The 23,596-nt window shown below is 33.6% G+C and overlaps 1 protein-coding gene across 4 annotated transcripts in view; it reads right to left on the bottom strand.

The window, feature by feature from the left end:
- Nucleotides 1-23,596, bottom strand: part of LOC113403803 (dystrophin, isoforms A/C/F/G/H-like) — a 580,208-nt gene that overhangs the window by 509,294 nt on the left and 47,318 nt on the right. For all 4 annotated transcript variants that reach the window (XM_026644400.2, XM_026644401.2, XM_026644404.2 and 1 more), the window contains 3 exons: nucleotides 14,456-14,575; nucleotides 6,583-6,747; nucleotides 6,002-6,254 (listed from right to left, as the gene is read on the bottom strand). In XM_026644400.2, coding sequence (XP_026500185.2) covers nucleotides 6,002-6,254; nucleotides 6,583-6,747; nucleotides 14,456-14,575 — 538 coding nt within the window. The remainder of the gene's footprint in view (nucleotides 1-6,001; nucleotides 6,255-6,582; nucleotides 6,748-14,455; nucleotides 14,576-23,596) is intronic.

The following is a 23,596-nucleotide window of genomic DNA, read 5'->3' as shown; positions in this document are numbered from 1 at the left end:
GCCCAAAGAAATTCAACTCTCATATATAAAAGGCTTCACCCCGATTTAAAATTTTAGTTGAATTTTAAAGTCATATTTCATTCGTACTACCCTGTAATCCTTCATTTCTAACCGGTTTTTAAGTATTTAATTCATATGATAAAAATATTAAATTTTAATTTTACTCAAATTTTAGATATTAAAACGGTTGAACTCTATTTTAGGTTAGATACATTGCGTTCGTACGGTTATTGATATTTTGATGTCATCTCTACGGCCTCTGACCGGCAACTGGCAACTGAGGAACTGAGCAGCATTTTGTTGTTTTAGTTTTAAATTGTCGCGTAGTGTTACCTGTTCCTTACTTGATTATAATAAATAAATATATAAATATACTATGTATGTCACATTTATATTAGTAGTTTAAATATAATATCTAAAATATTAATGAATATTTTTTCAACGAATTTGGAAAACACCAACTTAATCGTAATACACGTAAACCATTATCATTTCTAGTTGCTCTTAGTATCTGTTCCAAATGATTCTAGGATAGGATTATGTCAACGTTAGCGGACAGTAATTGTGTAGAGTCAGAAAAATAATCAGATTTATTTGAAGTAAATAATACTATTATTAATACTTTTTTTTTCATTGCTTGATATGAAAAACAAGGATCTAAAAATCATATGAATAAGAATAATAATTCCGAGCCCACATAATTGGTATATTTCCTCCTTTACGACTTATAGTCAAATAAGTAGTCTTACAAAAGCAATTATTGTCAGAATTAAATATTCTTTTTGTTACAGAACAAATACGGTAGTGTATAATATTAAAAGTAAGCAACATAACATGCAATGGATATAAAACAAAGACGTAATTGATTCTTAAATAATAATAAGTCGTGCACTGATAATAAAGTTACCCTAACTTCGTCAAAAATACTACAAATGATTTAATTGTTGCAAATAATCATAACATTTCGTATCATAATTGTTAATAGCATTATTTTCAGTTAACAAAAATACTTCATAAAATTTGAAAAAAGGGATAGAAAAAAATAGAATATTTATTTATCCAGTAAAAAAACACATAAATAAAACCACAAATAAAACTATTAATACGATTTCACCGAAAACTTAAAATAGCCATCCTCGCGTTAGAATGCAAGACTAAACATATTAACCTACGAGGCTACGTAGATACGTAGCCTCGTGCTACGGACCTGCTACGAGATCGCAGCAGGTCCGTAGCAATACATTGTAAACCGTCGTAGCCAGGTTACGATACCTCAGAGAACCAATACTGCGGGGCATTGAATCTTTAACTACGCCTGCAAGGCACAATTCTTTCGCCTATATTATTACTGTACTAAGGTTGAAAATTTAATAACATTTTTATGGGTAAAGATGGAGCTATAAAGCGTCTGGCCGATCCCGAAACAATCTGCAGATGGCGCTGGTGAGTTATATTTTATGAGTAATTTCATTCACTACTTTTTCAGTTTTAGTGTTTTTAGTTTTACGTTCTAAGCTAAGGCAGGGTTTAGAAAGTCAATATTTCATACTCATTATTGTAAGACTACCGCCGGTTCGTAATATGGACGGAGGACTTTTCATTCTGTATTCGTCAAAATAATAGTCCGGAAGGTCACGATAATAAAATTACTGTCAATAAATACCACTCGAACACGACAACGTTATGTAGGTTACGTTTGATGGTCTGAATATGTTCACATTTCCTTTTCATCCGACCCATTTCCTATCTACTATTAGCAGCCTACTCATTGCTCCGGCACAGAAACGCCTTTGTGTCCCAACACGAGGCATTGTTTGTCATTTTAGTTTTTTTTTTCGCCTCCGATGTAAGTAGGTCGGTCTTTTAGACCTTTTCCCGCGCATTTCTGGCATTGTGCTTTGTAACGTGCACGAATGTGGAAATTCCGTAAATTCTTCGCCTTAGACCGTTAATAATGGGATATTTTGTCGCTTTTCAGCGTAACTGTATTAAGGGTTAGTGTATTCTTAAAATCAATTCTAATTACGTTTTTGAATATGTTATTTATTTAAACACTAAAATGGAAAAGAGTACTGTGAACATTACCTGAGGTTAAAAGTTAAAATCTATCCGTTAAATCGTATGAAAAAAATATAAATTTTTACAATACACAAATGGTAGAACTATGTTAATCTAAAAACGAAAATCAACATGCCTCAAAAGAAAATGTTATGATATTCGCAAAGCAATAAGTGAAGTAACTTGGTCAATAAAGCAAACATGTTGACTCTTTAACAAGAGATAAGGGAGTTATTTGCCCAACAGTGGAATATATAGAGCTTACTATATTGCCTACAATACCTATAAAGGTTACTTAAAATTAAAACAATTCATTCTAAATAGAGAAGCAAATTTATATAGCCATAGCATTAAGAAAAAGTTAATAATATTTAACACCGGCTGCGGCTAACAGGAACGAACTTCTAATGAAAAAAGTTATGGTCGCTAATTTTGCCGTCAAAGGCGCTTATGTTTATTTAGTACCGCGTGTTGCATAAGCATTCATGAGTTGTTTTTATAAGTAGTACTACAACATCAACAGCATTAAATTAAAAAAAAAAAAGAAAAATTCTAACACACAACTGGTGCGTAAAATTCTACTGCTTAAAATTTTAGACAATCGCCCCCCTGCTGAACCTTCTGCGCTTTAAACTTATACAACCACGCTCGAATTGCGTTCACATGTAGCAGAATTTCATATGATATTTTCACAGACCACGAGATTAATTATAAACACAAATTAAGCACTTGAAAACGCAATCGGCACCCGGGTTCGAATCTGTACTCTTCGAAGATATATTTAGTATCCACAAGGCCACCTCGGCTCTCATCATTTTTCAAATCATTACTCAGATCAAACTAAACGGAGGTTGATTTGAGTTCAATAGTAATTTAAAATGTAATTTATTTGGGACAATTTCGGCGGAAATTATGAATAAGGTTATAGCTTATTCAACTTAAAATTAATAGTCGCTTATTAAAAATGAGTTCCAAATTTACTTTTGGAATGATTTTCAACTCATTTTATAAACTTTACATTATAAAATCAAACGATTATTGCATTATTTATGGTTTTTTTTATTAATAAATGTTTAACAAGTCTGTGTTCAAAAACTTGAACTTTAGACATTCATATCGATATTCGATCTGTCCATTAAATGTCAGACTCCTAAAACATACATAAGCATTACATATTTTTAAAATATACGTCATATATATATATTTAGTTTCATTTTTTAAGTTTCACATTAATGAAGGACACTTTTATCGAAACCAATTCAACATAACGATACTTTACCAACAGATAGGGTTCCTAGGTCCTGACTAAATCATCTAGTCGGTATCATAGCTAGACTAGACTACGAAATGGTTTTGCGGTCGAGGGAACATCAGAATTTGCTTAACTAAGTACGATTCAACCGTTCACTGTACAAATGTATACCAAAATATGCTTTAGTTTCATACAAATAAAGAACAAAGTCCCTTAACATATGAAAGCAAAATTTCTAGACCAATTCCTAAGTTACTCAGGACAATTTCAAAGTTATGGTTTATGTTTATGTGATTTGCATCGACACTAGTGTCAAAAGCACAAAATTTATTATAGTAATCATTCAAATAGATCATCGAACTATGATCCCGTTGATACACAAACATTTAAATAACCAAAGATTTCTCTTAGCAATGGGACAGCTATTGCGTCGAAGCTAATGATTTCAAAATCCATATTTATATGATATATCATAATAACATGAAATTCATGTTTGTCACGTCAGCGCAAAAGCGCAGCCAATCACAATAATACTAGATAAAAAACCGGCTACGCTCGGGTAAAATAAATAAAACTAAACGAATACGGTTATATAACTTATTCATAAACGTCGATGTATATTTTATTGTGAATAAGCCTTCCATCGAGTCTACCGTGACCCTGCGCGAAATTATTATTTGGTATACACTTACCGAACGCCTCCGGAAACGTCAAACATGGCCGCCCGTTGAACTGTCATGTCATTGAATTTTATGGATTTAATATCGAAATTTCTCGATTATTTGAATTTCATTATATGTTGTTGACTTAAAAATCATAATATTTAACGATCTCTAATTGAGACCTGCATGAAATTATTAATATAGATTACATATTATTATACGTGTCTTGCTTGAGTAGTTAATTCAGATAAGAATTACAAAAAAAAATAGGTTTCGTCATAAATTCGTATAGAATTAAATTGAGAATATTTTAGATGCTTTCTTTATATAAACTTACAAACGTCGTTTAAAGGGTGTTTAGTTAGACAGTTTCCCCGTCATCATTATCATTGATTTTAAATTACTAATTACCACGTAAACGACATTTATACGTAGGTAATGCGCTGTTAGATTTTAGAAAATGGAGAGAAAATGTTTGCTTCTAATATTATTAATAGTAAATTGATTATTAAAATACGATATTTTTTTTTGGGGTGTGGACATTTAAACTATAATACCTCTAAATAGAATGTTTATTATTTTTTTTTAGTTTTATCATTCTCTTATTTTAGAAGTTAGAGGGGGGGACAGGTTTTACCACTTTGGAAGTGTCTCTCGCGCAAACTAGACATTACTAGACAAAAAAATAGACATAGAAACCCCGTACGGGTTTGATGAAAAAAAATTGTTTGAGTTTCAGTTCTAAGTATGGGGAACCCCCAAAATGAATTGCTTTTTTTTTTTCATTTTTGTGAGAAAATCTGAATATGGTTCACAGAGTACATCTACTTACCAAGTTCAACAGTATAGTTCTTAAAGTTACTAAAAAAAAGTGGCTGGGACATGCGGACGGACAGACAGACAGACATGACGAATCTATAAGGGTATATATTTTTGCCACTTGGCTACGGAACCCTAAAGAAACTAATCAACGTTATTATCTTCGTGTGCGTGACAGCTACGCTTGACACTCGCCAATCGTCATACTACTTTACTGGTGTGCGTGTACTCAGTAGCCAAATGACAACTGACCACTATTATCGTTCGCGTGACAGTCTATCTAGGCATAAATAATCAAAAATTTAAATATTTATCAAAGAATTTAATTTCATACATATGTATATGTAGATACGTTTTATAATTAAAGCTCAGTGATACTCCCGCGCTAAAAGCATTCCGTTGTAGTTAACATTGTAAAGTCGACACGAATTTTGTGCAACAAATGAAACGGTTGTTACGTGCGATTGCGGAAAATGTACAATTTCACTTATCAAATAACACATAATTGTGGATGGAAATGTTTTACAGTCAACGATTATTTACGTTTAATGACGGTTCAGTATGGGAATCCTGTACGTAATATATGCCATTAAGTCATTATATTTTCCTCTGAAATATAAGAGTTATTTAATTCTTTGAAACAACATTTTTATATAGTTTTGTGAATCAATTAATTCGAATCTTAAAAAACACAACTTATCTTCCTTTTCAATTACAACTAAAAGAATTTTCATTTAATAATATCCTGGAAAATATTTTACACAAGATTATATATATTATTAAAGATATTTAAGACTATTTAAGTAAAAAAAAAAAAACGAGCACAGGTTAGCGAATGAAACAAGCGGTTAGTAAAATCATTTTATTGCCCATCACCATTGCACAGATATGAAATTTTATACAAATGTAACTTATGATATGGAACAAATGTCGAAAAAACAATTTATGTTACTTTATTAATCAAAATAAATTAATAAAAGTATTTTAATTGATTGCACATCAATTTTGTTTTGTTTTTATTTTTAGTAGTTTTATCGATCGAAAATAGATACGAACACCACTTTTTTTAAATTAGGAATAATATTTGATAAAACATTTGCTCCAATATAACGTTATCAATGAGCCCTCACCCAACATCCAATGTTAGTAGCCAAACAATTTCTAACTACGTGTTATTAAGTTACCGCCACACGCAACCAGAAACACTCACCGAGCTGCGAATCTGACTTGTCCCCGTCCGATTGTCGTTCCATAGACGAACGCGGTGTGGATGGCGCCCGAACTGGGACATCTTGAGATCTTCTAGAACTATCTCGAATGAACGCCCAGTCGTCTTTTAGCTTTAGCACTCGTTCTCGGACTTCGGGTGATACGGTTTGCTTCGCTGCGACACATTCGCGTTCTATGTTGTTGTAATTTTCGAGAACCTCTCGAATTTCCGTTTCTTTGTCTTTTATTATAGTCTGTAGTGAGTTAAATTTTAAATTTATTTATAACCATTATTTTAACCAACACTATTTTAACTTGCTCCATACATATAGTCAAAATGAAGTTAACCAATTGAAATTAATACTAAGTATGCATATGTTCTAATGATAAAATTAATCATTATTATATATTGACGAAACGTTAACCTTAATAACTTCACGTTAACATGTAATAATACTCATCTATCTATTGCACCATTAATAGAAATGACGAGAAACTTAAATGAATGGTGCATCAAATGGATTTGATACAGATCCAGCCATCTAAACTCGGTACGTGGTTAATGCTATTATAATAACTCACGTCCAAATCCGATGGCGAAGCGGTTGGCAGGTCGTCTGCTAGAGCGAGTCGCGCACGTGTCTCCATTGCCCAGGCGAGTGCTGCGTCCAACCGTGTCGTGTACTTGCCCAGCGCGGTCAGCTTGCTCTTTACGTATTCGCCGTGAGCTGATAGACTTGCTTGCGCCTGTTAATAATATAATGTACACTTTGAAAATGAATGCTAATAATTATTGAAAATTAACCTTACTAATATTTCTTGCATAAATTTCTATATTATATTGAACAACTGTTAGATGTTGACTTTCGGGCATAGAACGTTTCTTATAAGATAAAATTAGCTTAAAAAGCATGATATTTCTCAATCCATGTACACATTTAATTTCTTTATGAAAACAACAGAAAGTATCGGTATGAGGGTTCATTTGTTGATTTCTTATTTGATCGATACCCCGTTTTTTTCAGATTTAAAGTTTATTAAATGCTCAGCGAAGCGGCCGTGTACCAGTTTTTGGTGTTCTATCAATCAATTGTAAACGAAACAATATTTTTCTGCCCTTATACAAATTCATTACTCCACTCCACACTTTTGAGTATTTTCTAGTATGCCTCAAAGTTTTGGGTAGGCAACTACGTTACTGGAATTCAAATATGTTGCTCGAGAAAGAATAGCTTACTGCTGATGTTTACTTAATTTGATTCAACTTTTACGGACGAAGTCTGCCAAGTACAAAGAATGCTTTAAGAACTTGCGTCTCTAAGGATAATGTTCTTTTTTATGAATTTATTTTCTAGAAGCTACTAATCTTCCCAGAGTACACTTAGTAAATACAAATACAGAAGCAAATATCATATACATATATATATTAAGCTAATATACATTATGTAGAATTAAACATTACTAATTTTGGATAATTAACAAGAGTTAGATTATCAAGTAATTACGAGTTAAATACGTCTTTACTTAACATGAAAATTCTTTTTATTTGAAATAAGATATATGAAATTGGTTTAGATATCATTTTATAGATAAGTCAGTTGTAAAAGCGTTTTCTAAAAACTTGATTTTGTTATATGTTTATTTGTATGACTATAAATCAGAACCTTAACGACGGAAAACATATGCATAATTAATATTCAGTGCGAAAAATTAAGATAAATAATATATTCAAGTAACGTCAAACATCTCGTTAAGTTTAAATTCTTGTAACAGGTAAGTTAAACATCAGCTATGAACATGAGACATTAGCTCGGCTGTGAGTGCGACCACGGACGCAGACGGAGGGCGGTGAGTGCAGCCGAGTCTCGCCGCGAGAACATACCGGGCCCACTTCTGTATTGTGAGTGAACTACTAATTAGATCCACTAGAGTGTTGCCGTTAACATTATCGCGGTGAGGGATATTGCTTTGCTATACATATGTGAAACGAAGATATAACAAAAATATTACGCATAGTATCCACGAGCTCCCAAGAATATACATTTAAAAAACTCATTATCGAACTCATTATTGCTTACGAGACAGAATTATTATATAATTGTATATGGTAACGCAATTTCTTATAATATTTAATGTATCACTAGATTGTATGTTTCATTTTAAACGATTGAAAGGAACAAGGTTGAAAGTCACTTGCAATATTTTATCGAAAGCTAAACTTGTATAAATCTTGTAATAATCAAGAAAATGTTTATTTTATTAAAATATTGGATTATTTCATCCTCAGATTTTAAAATAATAAGTTCGAACTGACGCTATTTCACAACATCAATATCAAATAAAAAAAATATATGCAATATATATAAACAATAATATTGTTTAAAAAAGAATTATATTATAATTATTTTTACATCAAAAGCGTTTTACTCACATATCTCAGTCCACTTTGACACTGAAATACTACACTCTAAGGACAAAGACATTGCACTTTAAAAATACAAATATATCTTAAATTTTACATATTTTTTTCCATATTAGTAGCATTGTAATGTAATTGCAATTAACTGGGATATAAAAAATATAACTAATTCAAATAATACACTAAATATAAAAACTAAATAACCCATAAAAATAGCAAGGAGAGTCCTCCGAATTCCCGCTAAAATGACCTGTCGAGGAACAACAAAAAAAACGGGACCGAACGAAATATTTAACAATCGAGATTAAGTTCTGTCCCGTCGAGCGACAATAGCCGAACGGGAGGACCTCCCTAAATCAAGGTGGCACTCTCACCCTCGGGAAACGCTCACAGTCGGCCTACACGACATATCAAATACGAATACGACTGATCAGCTGATTTCTTGGCTGATTATTTAACTACAATAGAATTGAAACAAAATGTTTAGTAACGTGAGTCCCCATAGTACAAAACTATTTAAGGAACTATTCTTCGCATATTCAATACGTCTTCAATGATAAGATCTATGATATGATGTCCCTTGTGCCTGTAATAACAGTGCTAAATTCAATAATTCAAACTAAAACACAGAAATACGGATTCGTATTTGGTGGCAGAATAACTGATGACCTGGTAATACTGCAGACATTTTCGTAGTAATTCAAATTTGGATTGCTCACAAACATCAATATTGATAGGAGCTTGACGAAAAGTCAACATCAAACGCTACATACACGCATATCCGTAGAGAGACCCAGAAGGGCTTACTCTACAAGACCCTTATGCTATACGTCATTAGAACGTACAGTACGAAACGAACACAAAATACCGCTATCGTACAATAAAGACAATTTTAATTACTTTTATGATATAGGTGAGCGGGCGGGAAAATAGGCTACCTGATGATAAGTGAACATCACAGCCTATATGAACATTGGCGCTGATAGAAATAATAAATACTCCTTATATCACCAAAGCGCAACCGGTTGGTTGAGAGTTACAATGACTCACACACCTTTCAAACTGAAACACAATAATAGTAAATATAGCTGTATTCTGTCGGACTTCCATCGGTCGGAGTTTCAAATACCTCTTTTTAAAGTAAAATATTTTACATTAGCAACCTGTAAATTTCCCACTGCTGGGCTAAGGCTTCCTCTCTCTTTGAAGAGAAGGTTTGGAGCATATTCCACCACGCTGCTCCAATGCGGGTTAATGGAATACACATGTGGCAGAATTTCGTTAAAATTAGACACATTCCATAGGTTTCCTCGCGATGTTTTCCTTCATCGCCGAGCACGAGATGAATTATAAAACCAAATTAAGCACATGAAAATTCAGTGGTGCCTGCCTGGGTTTGAACCCGAAATCATAGGTCAAGATGCACGCGTTCTAACCACTGGGCCATCTCGGCTCTTAGTCAAAATATACTATATCAAAATGAAGAAAGAACTTTAAAGATAAAACACTAATATAACGCATTGTTACGAAATATTCCCCTATGTAGACGAACCATTAAAATCCCCAGCTAACCTCAAAATACAGCCGGGGGCCGAGTCGACCCCCACTAATTTACGTGTTCGCTATAATGTGTCGTCAGTGCAGACTGCACCCGTGCGTGCTAATTCACTGCTGCACGCTTGCACGGGTGCACTTTTAATCATTGTTGTGGCATTCAATTGGCAGTGCGGCAATTCCGTCTGATAGCTGTCTCTACGGTTAGGCTCGTTGTTTTGGGTTAGTCGCATTTTACAAATTTTTATGGAGTGTATTGATTGATTTGAAAGCACATGACGTTTAATAAGTAATTAACGGTAAAAAATATTTTAAAGCAACAGTAACTCTATGTGTTTGTCCGTTACGCTTTTACGGTAACCAAAGCATTGAACCATAAGGAATTGATAGGCTACTTATTTGCCTAATACCAGATTATCAACCCTTAAAATGCGAGCAAAAACGCGACAGGTAGTAACGATAAGTGGAACAGAACGCATACGTTTTTTCCTTAAATAAACAAATCCCACAGACGTGCTGCCCGTGCCTCGTCTAACTTTCTATTATTTCGACTGAGTTCATTTTTCATGTGCACGTTTTTATTTACGGGTACCAACACAATCGCAATTTTAGGAATACAATTGTATTTACATTCGGTGCCTATTGTTTTTTATATTTAAATTTCTTTATTGACCCTGAAGTATTGTGCTAGTTGTATTATTGGGGGAGGGGGGGGGGGGGAAATTAAGTCGTAAATGTGGTGGTGTGGTGATGTGGTCACCAATGATAATAAACATTGTCGTCGTAAAGAATAACGATTCCTTACATCGCCAATGCGCCACCAACCTTGGGACCTGAGATATTATGCCCCGTGTGCCTGTAGATACACTGACTCACCTTCCATTACGGAACACAAAAATACTAAGCATTGCTACGTTGCGCTAGAATGTATGATGAGCGGGTGTTACCTATTCAGACTTGCACAAAGCCCTGTCACCAAGTAAGATCCTTGTAGAAGAAAAACAGTTGTTATCCCACAGAACTTCACCATATTGAGGTATTGAATTTAATTTCAAATATTATCATGAAAACTTCATTTTGATAAAATTTTGTGCAGCGAGTCATAAAAACTAACCGACTTATTCAAAAGAAACTTCCTAATTGATAGTTAAATATAATAGAAAATATATTAAATGTTATACAAAACATCCACAGTGCTGTGAATCTGTTATCTCCTGTCTACAGACAATCATTAAATATTCGCAATAAATTAACTACTTCCAGCGAAACTTGAAAAGTGTATTACAGTTCTTTACCGAGACTTGGAACACGGCCAATATCGTGATGTGTATTTTAATTAAACAGCAAAAATTTTAAATGAGAAAATTGAAAAACTGATTTTCTTTCTCCTTAAATTGTAAGGCGACGCGATAGTATACCTGTCACGTCGCCTTACACACACTTGAAGGATTATTAAATATAGATATTCAAGTTATTGTCCATAATTATACCAGTTCGAGCAAGGAGAATATTTGGAGTTTATTCTCCATTAACCAAATTACACATATCTGTGATATCTACACAGAATATAACATAAATGACTTTGTAATTTATTTGATCAATGCGCATAAATGCAATAACCTTTCTGTCTGTCTGTTACTCTTTCCTGACCAAACCACTGCAACGATTTTTTTTCGAAAAGTATTTATTTATTCAGATATACAGCACTTATGCCAGCGCTTCTTCCAATCCTCGAAGCACCTCTGAAATGAGCTTTTCGGTCATCAGCTCGTTCTTCGATTCAGACTTTATCTCATCAATTGTGGCAAAAAAGCTTCCCTTTCATTGGTCTCTTCAGTTTTGGGAATAGAAAAAAGTCGCAGTCGCAGATCCAAATCTTACCAAAACCAAAAATTCGGTGAATACGGTGGTTGAGACATGATTACGGGGTTGATTTTGGCCAAAAATTCACGAGCATTGATGTGTGAGCTGGTGCATTATCGTGATGCAGAATCCATGATTTGTTTTTCCACAATTCCGATCGTTTGAATCGTGTTGCTTCACGAAAACGTTGCATAACTTCCTTGTAGTATTTCTTATTAACAGTACGACCTGTTGGCAAGAACTCATGTTGCACCACGCCATCGCCACGCAATTGAAAAAAGCAGTGAGCCAAACCCAAAACATTCATATTTGATCGAACTTGGCGTGATTTTTTGATCTTGGCTTTCCTTGCCGACTCAATTGGGATCATTGGACTTGGTTTCGACGTCATAACCATATACCGATTCGTCACCAGTTATGACCCTTTTAAGGAAATCTGGATCGTTGTTGTCTTTCAACAACTGCTGAGCGATACTGATGCAACGTTGCTTTTGCTCAAAATTTAGCAATTTCGGAACAAACTCCGCTGCCACACGTTTCATACCCTAAAAATTGCATGGAATGAGTCGATTGATATGGCAACATCCTCTGCAACTTCCCTAATAGTGATTCGACGGTTTTCCAAAACTATTTTCTTCACTGTCTTTTGTAAAACGCTTGTACCACTTATAAGACAAAGTAGACTCGACAAATGCCACAGTCAACATTTTACGGGCGTGGAGCATTTTATTCAATTTTTAACGCAAAATTTAATACAGATTCTTTTCAATGGCTGATATCAACATATGAGAAACAGGTGTACCAACAAAAAAAAATCGATAATCGAATGTACCCAGCCCGCGAAAATTCAAAATTCACCTTTACTTTTGTACAAACCCCAGGGCTACTTTTTATGCCTAACAGCTGACGACCTTCCCGTGACGACAGCGGCAACTAGTATTGTATAAATTAATTTTGCTGCCTATAGCATTTATTTAAACTCCTATTAATGAAATTACATCCTTACACTGTTCGTATAAAGTTCAATTTCGCAAACAAATCGACTACCAATCCTTACACTCCGCGTATCAAAATCTCCATACGAAGTTAACCGCGGTTATATTTTACATTGCAACGTTCCATCGCACGTAAACTGTACCATAATTCTCTAGCACATGTTACTGAACACGTTAATAGCTTTCATATTAACGAACTCGATGCTAATAATACAAGACTATCGGTTGTTTATACTTACAACAATATACTAAGGATATTTGTATTCGGACTAAAGACGCGATTTCAATTGATTTAAATTTCTAAGATAGCTGCCTGAATCAGCTCTCCAACAAGCTAGTGCTCATCATTTTAAGTAGTAAGATTCATTCGTGTTAAAAGTTACTACACCCGAGGGTACATAACATAAACATAATCAGCCTGTAAATTTCCCACTGCTGGGCTAAGGCCTCCTCTCCCGTTGAGGAGAAGGTACACCCGAGGGTAACGTGACATTATATTATAGTCTAGGAGCTATCACAATAAGCGCAAAATTAATTATAATCTAACTCTTTATTATTATTATATGGATACACATTAATATAAATTTTTAAACAATTTTATTTATTCTTAAAAATCTATTCGAAGATTTTATGTTCTTTTATTTACAAGCAGGAAGCCGGAGAGGCGGAAAGGAAGCAGAAAGGCAAATGGGTCATCTTATTTTTTCTTGTGCCTTTATAGAAAACATTTCATTCTTGAATAAAAAAGGTTTTTTAAAACTATTTTAAAGGAAAGAATATTTCGAAAACATCGTTCGCAAAATACAATTTTATACCCTACCGTGATAAAACTTTAATAAGTACTAACTTAGTGCCTTTTTTATGAAATATTAACAAAGAGAATTTCAATTCGTATATCGGTCCATTTCTTGAAACATTAAAACACAAAATTAACTATTATTATATTAGAAACTTTGATATTTCAGTCCGGATGAAAATTCTAAAAAAAACAAACGAAGACGAGACAGACAGACATCTTGATATGATATTATTGGAATAATATATCTGAGATTATTGGAAGCATCGTTGTATGAAGATATTTTATTGGTTTCTATTCATAAAATATTCATATACGATATGCGATATAATACTTATTTATTTTTATTCGTTGATTTTTTTTACATCTATTCCCTGTTATAGTAAACAAGCTGCTCTTTCTGACTTCACGCGGTTTTTTTATAAGATATATTCAATTAATTTTATTCAAATATTGTATTTATACACAGTATTGATAATGCTCAAAACTGTGTAACAATAATTTGTTAAGGTTAAGGTTTATACTTTTTTTATTTAAAAAAAAAAACTATAACAATGATTGTTATGATTCATAGATTATATTCTTGAGACAATTAGAAGATCTGTAATATATACGTATATATAGTTATATTTATAGTATTTGGTATATTTTGACAGCGGCCATTGAAAAACGTAACCATATACGATACAGCATATGACCGTTCTAAAACTCAAATCTATCATAAAACGAAAGTTCCATATCGACTGAATTAGTACAGTATCAACAAAGCTCAAAAACAGACAAACAAACAGCACTACCTCCTTATAATATTAGTATGATATGTTTTACCTTCTCCAACTCGTCGCGCACGTTGCGCAAGCGCCGCGCGTCCTGTGAGTCGGGCGCGTCGTGCGCGCGCAGCTGCGTCTCCGCCTCACGCGCAGCGCGACCGAGCTCTTCTTCACGGGCCTGAACGAAAAAACACTTAATTTAAACTCAAAGTTTATATGTGAAAGATTGAAGTAAATGCGGATAAACGTATTTAGGAATAATAAATATGATTTGAGCAAGAGAATTGTATTCACTTGTAAACTAACTATACAAATTAACTATACAATAGAATATATCAAATCAAATCAATATTATTTATTCAAATAGGCTCATAAAAGCACTTTTGAATCGTCATATTAAGCTGTTGAATACCGGTTCGAAATGTAGATTATACCGAAAAGAACCGACAAGAAACTCAGTAGTTGTATGTCAGTAAACGACAATATTTTTTTCTCTATCATCTCTTCTTTAATATAATATTCCCATTTGTAATTGAAAGCTCATACAACCTATACGTCTCATCTCAGTTCACGGCGTGTAATGCAACGCAAGGTCGACAGTCTACACAATAAATTTGTTTTACGACTGTGCAAGCCGACGCCGCCGGCGTGCAGCGTTTTCGTCCAAGTCCTGATGTAGCAATGCATAGCACACAAACAATTTATATTCTAAACTACTCGTTATATAACAGATATATTTTCACGAAACACACCAGCTTGCATTTTACCTATTTGAAATTTACTTGCATTATAATCATTACACAGTATAAAACAAGTCGCTTATCGCTGTCTGTCGCTGTGTATGCTTAGATCTTTAAAATTACACAACGGATTTTGATGCGGTTTTTTATAATAGAAAGATTGATTCGAGGGGAAGGTTTATATACATGCACAATGTAGTAGAGAAACACTGATAAATTTAGAGGTTTCTAAAGTGATGTTGTAAATAAACATTATTTTTCCGCTTACATTGCAAACGCTGGCTGAACCTTACGAGATAGATCAAAATAATGTACTACGGTCTTGTAGATCTTAAAAGGGTCTTCAAAAAATCCGCGATGGAATATGCCTATCTCTTAGATCCCTAAGAGATAGACCCATACTACAACAAACTCACAATAACCATTTTTTACTGTTTACTTGTTACGAGAAATAATGGCTTATTTTCGAAGCGATTTTTAGCAATACAGCATAAATGCTTATGCAATTAAGCTGTGAACGTTGTAAGACATTCTGTAGTATATTAATTAGTATCAGCATTGCGCCCGTGCGAAGCCGGGGCGGGTCGCTAGTACTTTATATAATGTAAACGACGATATAAAGAGATAAATTTTACTAAGCTTTTACTTAACGTTTCTGTTACCAGTTTATTTATTCAATGCAGAAGTATTACATTTACCATAATTGACAAATTAAACACTACACCGGTTCGGAAGAGAAAATGATCTGACCGGAGAAAAAACTCAGCGGGTATTTTTTGGCATTTCTATAGCATCCAAAATTCACATAAAAAAATACAAATGTATTCATTTTACTTATGTGAAATGGACCAGGAAATCTTTTCTTAAATAGCCTATGCACCGTCAACCATGGTGACTTAGGTGTCATGTCTCGTGGGCCTGTAATTATACGAGCTCAGATTTCACCCACGAACACGAAACAAAAACAAAATCGAAATAGAACTTTCCGAATAATAAAAATTGATGCTACAAGAAACAATCCTTATAGACGAAGGCAAAACTTTATTCAAGCAGGCCCTTAAATCGTCATTTACAAGATACCATTGAAACAGAATAAACTGGCGAAAAACGCAATAAATACTTTTTCTAGCGCTAAAGCTACACGTTAATGTATACAAGTTCTTTTTTTGCATGATATTCAATTCGTATTGTGACTGACATCAGCCATCCCCATAATACAGACGAGTTTCCAAACGCGACATCTATGGAATTGGCTCTCATGCAATGATTACACCGGACCGAGTAGTACAGGTGTCTAAGAGAAATAAAAACATTAAATAATTTACAAATACGTATCTACTTATTCAATAGAATATAGTTTTTTTATTTATAAACAAATGTTTACGAATATTGAAAGAAAAATAAAAAAAATAATCAAAATGTAAATATTCTTTAATCAAATAGACTGTTTAGAGCACTTTTGAATGGTCATGTTACAGAAATTAAATACACATCTACTTATTCATTTAGGTAAAAATTTCGATTAATAAATATATAATTAATTACGAATTGTAAAAGAAATACATAAAACAATAAAAATGAAAATAATCTTTATTCAATTAGGATCATAACGCACTTTAGATTGTCATGTCACAGTATTGAATGCAAAGCTACCACAGGTACTGATTTTAAGATAAATCTCAGTCCTTAACGAAATATACATGTAGTTTAATAACCGTTCCTTTTTAATTTCGATTCAGTCATAACAGCTATTAAACGTCGTCTAGCAAGTTAATTGTACGCACGGAACCACAACCGTGTTCAAATTAAAAGCGAATGTTTGAACGATGAAGCTGTATACGGTTTATTTCATACATAATACGTTTGTGTCCTCGCCGAATAGAATTCGTCCTCAGTCTCGATTCCCTAAAAAAAATATATATGTCATGGGACACACGGTTGTAACAAAGCTATTTTCGCTTTATGTATACATAAATAACAGACACGATCAAACAAATTAACACCGTTTGAGAATAATTAAATGACAAAAAAATGTATTTTCTTATTAAACAACTACAAAAATAAGTTTAAATATTATTAAGCCGTATACAATAAAAGGTAACTAAGAGAAGTGAAAAAGACCGCCCGGTGGCATAACGGGTCTCTTTCCTTACGTGACGATTTCTGCCCGTTCAAACTACTGCAGACCGCATATAGGGACTTTGTTCCAAAAGTACAAAAAAAATGTTTTATCCTAAAAAAAATATATTTATAATTTTAAATAAATATTAGTTTTGAAAAGTTTCTTTTTTTTAAATATATATATATATATATAAGCACAAATCCTAGTAATATTAACTATCTTGTCTTATAGAACAGGTTAAATATTCGTAGAGTAAGCAGTCATCAAAAATATTTTTCAAATAAACGCTTACCTATAATAATGTTTACTTTGTATTTTCATTTTTCACTAAATATATTTTTATTTGTTATGAATTGATAAAATTGTTCCTTAAAAATATTCAGTATAAAACGATGTACTTCTGAAGTTGATATCAGACCATAATAATTGAGGCATTAACCTGATTACACCAATTAAAGCACTAAACTGGAAACCTTAATCAAAACTTCATAGTAGATATAAAGGCGGATGAAACCGCGTCACGAAAAGTAGCCTTATCCACGCCCTTTTCCAACCACGCCTCATGTAAAAATTCCAATTTTTTTACTAAAACTCTTCCAGCTTATTCATCTGCGTATGTTACAACCTGGTACCGGTACACAGCGACTAGCGTCAATTCAACATATGTATCGGCTACTGGACGTATACAATAACGTATATAATACCAGTTCCGACTTCGTACGATTAAAATTCATATAGATTTACATTTGATTTTACTAACGAATAGGTTCTAATTCTTTTAATTGAATTCCATTAATTAAAATTTTTCATTGAAATAAATTATTTAACGATCAAATATATGTTTTTTTTTTCACTTGTCAAACATAATTCCAACACAATTTTGACGAAACTTTGCATAGTGCACATTCTTCTTTATCAAACTATATAATAACAAGTGTTCCGTCGCGACTTTGTCTGTGTGAAAAGACTTTTATTTTCTTTGCGATCACATCGATTCGATGGTCTAATCTAAATCACCCAGGTACCCACTTAAAAACACACAAACAATTTCATCAAAATCGGTCCAACCGTTTAGGTGAAGAACAGTTGTATATATAAAAAAAAGACCAAAAAAATTTTTATGAAAATTGTCTTTACCTTAAATTGCTTTGCTAAGGAGGAACACATAACATACATAAATATTGGTTTATTGCTACACCTTTGCACACATTTAAAGAAAAATAAAAATTTAATAGTAAATCGATCTACACTAAACCTTTCCTTCGAAAATTCACTCGTGAAATATAGTAAACCTTAAACAAAACGGACACTCTCCGAAAAGCCGTACGAAAGACTAAGACCGGTAATATGAACAGATTTCATTGACTCTATCATCTGAAAATTGCGTCAAAAACAGGGAATTTTGGCTTTTACAGCTTCAACCTTAACGTTGAATATTGTTTACGTTTTATATGCGGATAAGTCTTTTACGTTTCAAAGTAAAAACAGAAGATAGGACAGGAATATTCTCATGGTTTCAGAAATAGCTCGCGCGTGTGAGGTGTTTTAATTAATATATTTTTCGTATGCACAAATTAAATTTTGGCTGACAAATTGAAACAAGCTATCTTTAAGACAAGATAAATTTAGGCCAAATATTTATTTGGAGTTATAATAGTATTCGTTGATGTTCATTCATAAATAATAGAAAAAAAAAAATTATAGGTAGACGGTCGGATTAATGGGCTCCTGTTGGTAAAGAGTCATCTCCGCTTAGACATACATGGGTGCTGTATGAATTATTAACCATTCCTTACATCGTTAATGCGTCACCAACCCTAGGAATGAAGTTAAGTCCCTTGTGCCTGTAGTTACACTGGCTCACTTACAATTCAAACCGGAACACAACATTACTAAGTATTGCTGTTTGGCGGAAGCTGATGTTGTACCCAGGTGGGCTTGCACAAAGCCCAACAACCAGGTAAAATTATTGTATTCAATTAATATACTTTTGGGAATTGATGAAAGAGTTCGATACTGTTGAATATCTTGCCAGATATTCTCGGTAGAACATTCCGAACCAGTTGTAGCATTACATCAAATTCAATACTATAACATACAATATAAAAAATACTCTGAGTTTGATTTTATATTTTGATATAGTTTTAGGTTCATACTTACTAAGCGAGAAACGACCAGTTCACAGTCATTGCTTCTCAGGTATGACAGTAGCTTTACAAATACTATTCAAACTGCTTCACTTAGTCATCCAAACAATAACGTTACGTTTTCGTTAGGAACTACACTATGTCACTCACCGCACCACATATGACTAACTCGTGATATTTGCCAGAGCAATTGCGTTTTCTCTAAAACATTTACTAATATGCGTTCGATGTTTACAGATTTGGAATCGTTTGTATTAGGTAACAGTTTGTCACGTGTGCGAACCGTCACTGAAATAACTCTTAAGGATTTCCTGTACTACCAACCTTTGCCCAGCAATGGTAAATTTTTGTTAAAAAATGAAGAGAAACAAGACACAATCCAAAAACAATGCATAAAATTCTTTAAAGCTCGATAAATTCCATTGTGAGTTCTGAAGATGTGTATGTAATTTTGGATGTTGAACATAATTGGCTTACATCGTATAAACAACGTAAGAGCTTTGAAATGACTGATGAAATGTAATGTTTTATAGAGCGTTGAAGTATACAAGTCTGAATATATGAAAAATGCAAATTCCATCTCAGAATAAATTGTTTCAATAACAGAATCATGTGAGCCGAGATGGCCCAATGGTTAGAACGGGTTCAAGCCCAGGCTGCTTAATTTGTGTTTATAATTCATCTCGTGCTCGGCGGTGAAGGAAACCATCGTGAGGAAACCTGCATGTGTCTAATTTCAACGAAATTCTGCCATGTGTATTCCACCAACCCGCATTGGAGCAGCGTGGTGGAATATGCTCCAAACCTTCTCAAAGGGAGAGGAGGCCTTAGCCCAGCAGTGGGCAATTTACAGGTTAATGTAATCATGTGAAATAAACGTGACTCACGTGAATTAAAATTGACAAAACGTGTAACGAAAGTTGGTTAAGCTGTATTACTAAGAACATATTAAAAATAATACAGAGAAGTTGATTTGGACATCCTTTTTATTTGATTGATAGTAATGTTATTTATACTTATATATAATATTAAAAATACAAAAGCCTATCTGTTAATATTTTATGGCTAAGCCGCTGATCCGAATTTGATGAAATTTGGTATAAAGCGAGCTGCAACAGGACATACTTTCGTGTACCTAAAATCGAACAACCAGACCCTACAGAGCGAACGAAGCCACGAGTGACAATTAATTATCAATATATTTACGTTTTATAATTTTCAAGGTCATTATTTTATCTCGATGAGAGTCATGTCATAAAAATATAAAAGTACATCGAATACGACACAATCAAAATACATTTATTTGTATGCCCAGAGCAACAAATTCAAATGTTTCAATATGAAAATTCTACCGAGAAGAACAATAAAGTCCTACACAATTATTCTTAATAGAATCACTACTCTTAACTCAGTGGAGACACTGTTCTCTTCTCGGTTTAGAACATTAATCGAACATTTTTTTTTGGATCGACGTTTCTAATATGAATTATAAAACTCAAATTAAGTACATGAAAATAATGCGTTTGAGATTTTCTGTTAAGAGTCACGTTTTCTAGTCATCTTCTGTCTCGTTCTTTTATTGCCATTACTATAAATTATAATCTAGGTAAGATTGTACACATTTGTATAAAGAAAAACCGTACCAAATTTCTTTTTGATCTCACAGCGGCAACGCAAACGTACAAATGTCACAACAAATAGCTATTTAAAGCGCTCCAGAAATAAAACATTACTATTAATAAAATTCCATTCACATTCCGTCTGTTCACGTGTGCTTGGATTCAATTTGCTTTTATTTTATAACGCGTATTGCCAAAATATGATTTTTATAATATTAATATAATAGCTTTATCGATAGGTTTAACGTATAGATCCCGAGGTCCTGGTATCAAATCCTGGGTATAATTAATGGGAGTTTTATATAATTGACAGTGTCATACTGAAGAGAACCATCGTATTCCATCAATAGATATCTGTATACTAACAATATAAATGCAAAAGTAACTATGTCTGTGTGTTAAGCCTTCACAACTAAAGCACTCGACCAAAATCGATGAAATTTGTTATGAAAGTAATCTCAAATGAAGGGCATAGGCTACTTTTTTATTCCTTAAATCTACGACCGCGGGCAGAGACTAGTACTATACATAAATTAATGACAGTATTTCTTTGTGTCACGTTCTTTTGCTATTCATTAATCTTGTTTAATTGAAACTCTGTCAATTATAATCGATACTTGCGTGAATATTTTTGGTATAATGCCATACATTATCCAGAAGGTAATTCGAATTGGAACATGTTTAGCAATAAAAAATTAAAGAGGCCTTTCATCGCATGCAAAGTATTAGCTAGTATTATACTATACATATTATACGGGTAATAGATCGAGGGCCGTAAAGAAATAACACCCTTCATGTTCGCATAGGATATAATACCGTGCCCCTATCCAAATAATTTCCTGCTACCAATTCAAGTCATCAACCCGTCCCCATGGGCTCGCTTCCGTGAACGAATGAACCGTATCGCGAATGAAAGTTTACCATTCGTTCGTCGCTAAAGTTCAGCGGACTTGGATATTCCCGACGGTAAGACGATTACGAGAAATTGAAAAATGAGGAAATGGTTTTAACAAATTTAATATTATTTAAATATATTTATCATATTTGCGATTTATATCGGTATCATTTGACACATTGGTGTTTTGCAATGCGGCGGTTAAGTGGTTGTTATTCAGACGTACCACCCAACCCTTAACCCGTAACTGGTACTGGTCTCTAACACGTACAGTATAAAACAATATCGAAGTCAAATATACAAGTCGTAAAATAAAAATATATATTTTATATTTTTTTTTATGTAAATCCAAAAAGTATCGTTCAAATCTCAGACACAACTAACGACCAGCTTAACGGCTGAATATTCCTTCGTTTCAAGTTCGAATAATATCGAGCCAATATAAGTTACCGAGTTTTTCAGTCGAGATATTCACAGTAACAAGACCGAAGTTAGCAGTGTTATAATCTCTTGCCTCGGTGCGCACTTGGGCTATCGGTTCTGTGTGAGATATCTCTCGAGTAGTATCGGATTAACGTCCCTTTGGATCGTTATATACAATGAAAAAATAGTGTGCACCTATGTATGTATATAAGACCCGAGATGGCCCAGTGGTTAGAACGCGTACATATTAACCGATGATTTCGGGTTCAACCCAGGCAAGCACCACTGAATTTTCATGTGCTTAATTTGTGTTTATAATTCATCTCGTGCTCGGCGGTGAAGGAAAACACTGTAAGGAATCCTGCATGTGTCTAATTGGAACCCGCATTGGAGCAACGTGGTGGAATATTCTCCAAACTCTCTCCTCGAAGGGAGAGGAGGCCTTAGCCCAAAATTTACAGGCTGTTAATGTGTTATATTTATGTCCCTTTGGATTATTATATACAGTGAAAATATAGAGTGCACCTATGTATGTCTGCGTGCGCACTTCTGCATTTTAACATGACCTACTCGGTATACTCCATTTAGAACGGCCGCAATGGGCGAAAACGGTTGATGACATCATCATCATCAGCATATACTGCACAAAAGAAAATAATCCGATTTAAATGCTATTGAATTTTCACCAATTACCATCCAATCTCACACTCAAAATAATTTATAAATACGAAATTAAACTTATTTATCTATCTGTCTATCTGTTACCATTTTACGAGTAAGCCACTGAACCAAATTTGCTAAAAAGCAATCTTGAACCCCTACTTTTTATCTAATACCTGACGATTGCTGATCGATCTTAACACGCGAGCGAAACCGTAAGCGAACACTAGTATATGGTGTAAATATAGAGAGTGCATCTGTTCTAAACACATGAACGCAGAAATAATACATTTTCCGTTACTACGTTTATAATATGGAAAATGTAATTCTAAAGGTTGTTTATCTGTAGTAAAATTATTAAGACTAGACAGCTGAATAACAAATACAGTATCCTTTGTTCTTTGATCACGAATAACGCTAGAATTATAATGACATCCATGGACAAGGTTAGGGAGAACATTTCGGCGAATGAAAGAACGAACGAAATTACGAAGGAAATGTTATCTTTTTTAATTTAACTTCGGTACTTGAACACATAGCATTCTGCCAATGTCACGTACGAGGGCACGAATAAGAATGATTGAGGGAAAAAA

The sequence above is a fragment of the Vanessa tameamea genome, chromosome 20, assembly GCF_037043105.1.
Source record: "Vanessa tameamea isolate UH-Manoa-2023 chromosome 20, ilVanTame1 primary haplotype, whole genome shotgun sequence".
Lineage (NCBI taxonomy): Eukaryota > Metazoa > Arthropoda > Insecta > Lepidoptera > Nymphalidae > Vanessa > Vanessa tameamea.
Note: the sequence above shows the minus strand (reverse complement) of the source record. Positions and strands in the feature narration are given on the sequence as shown.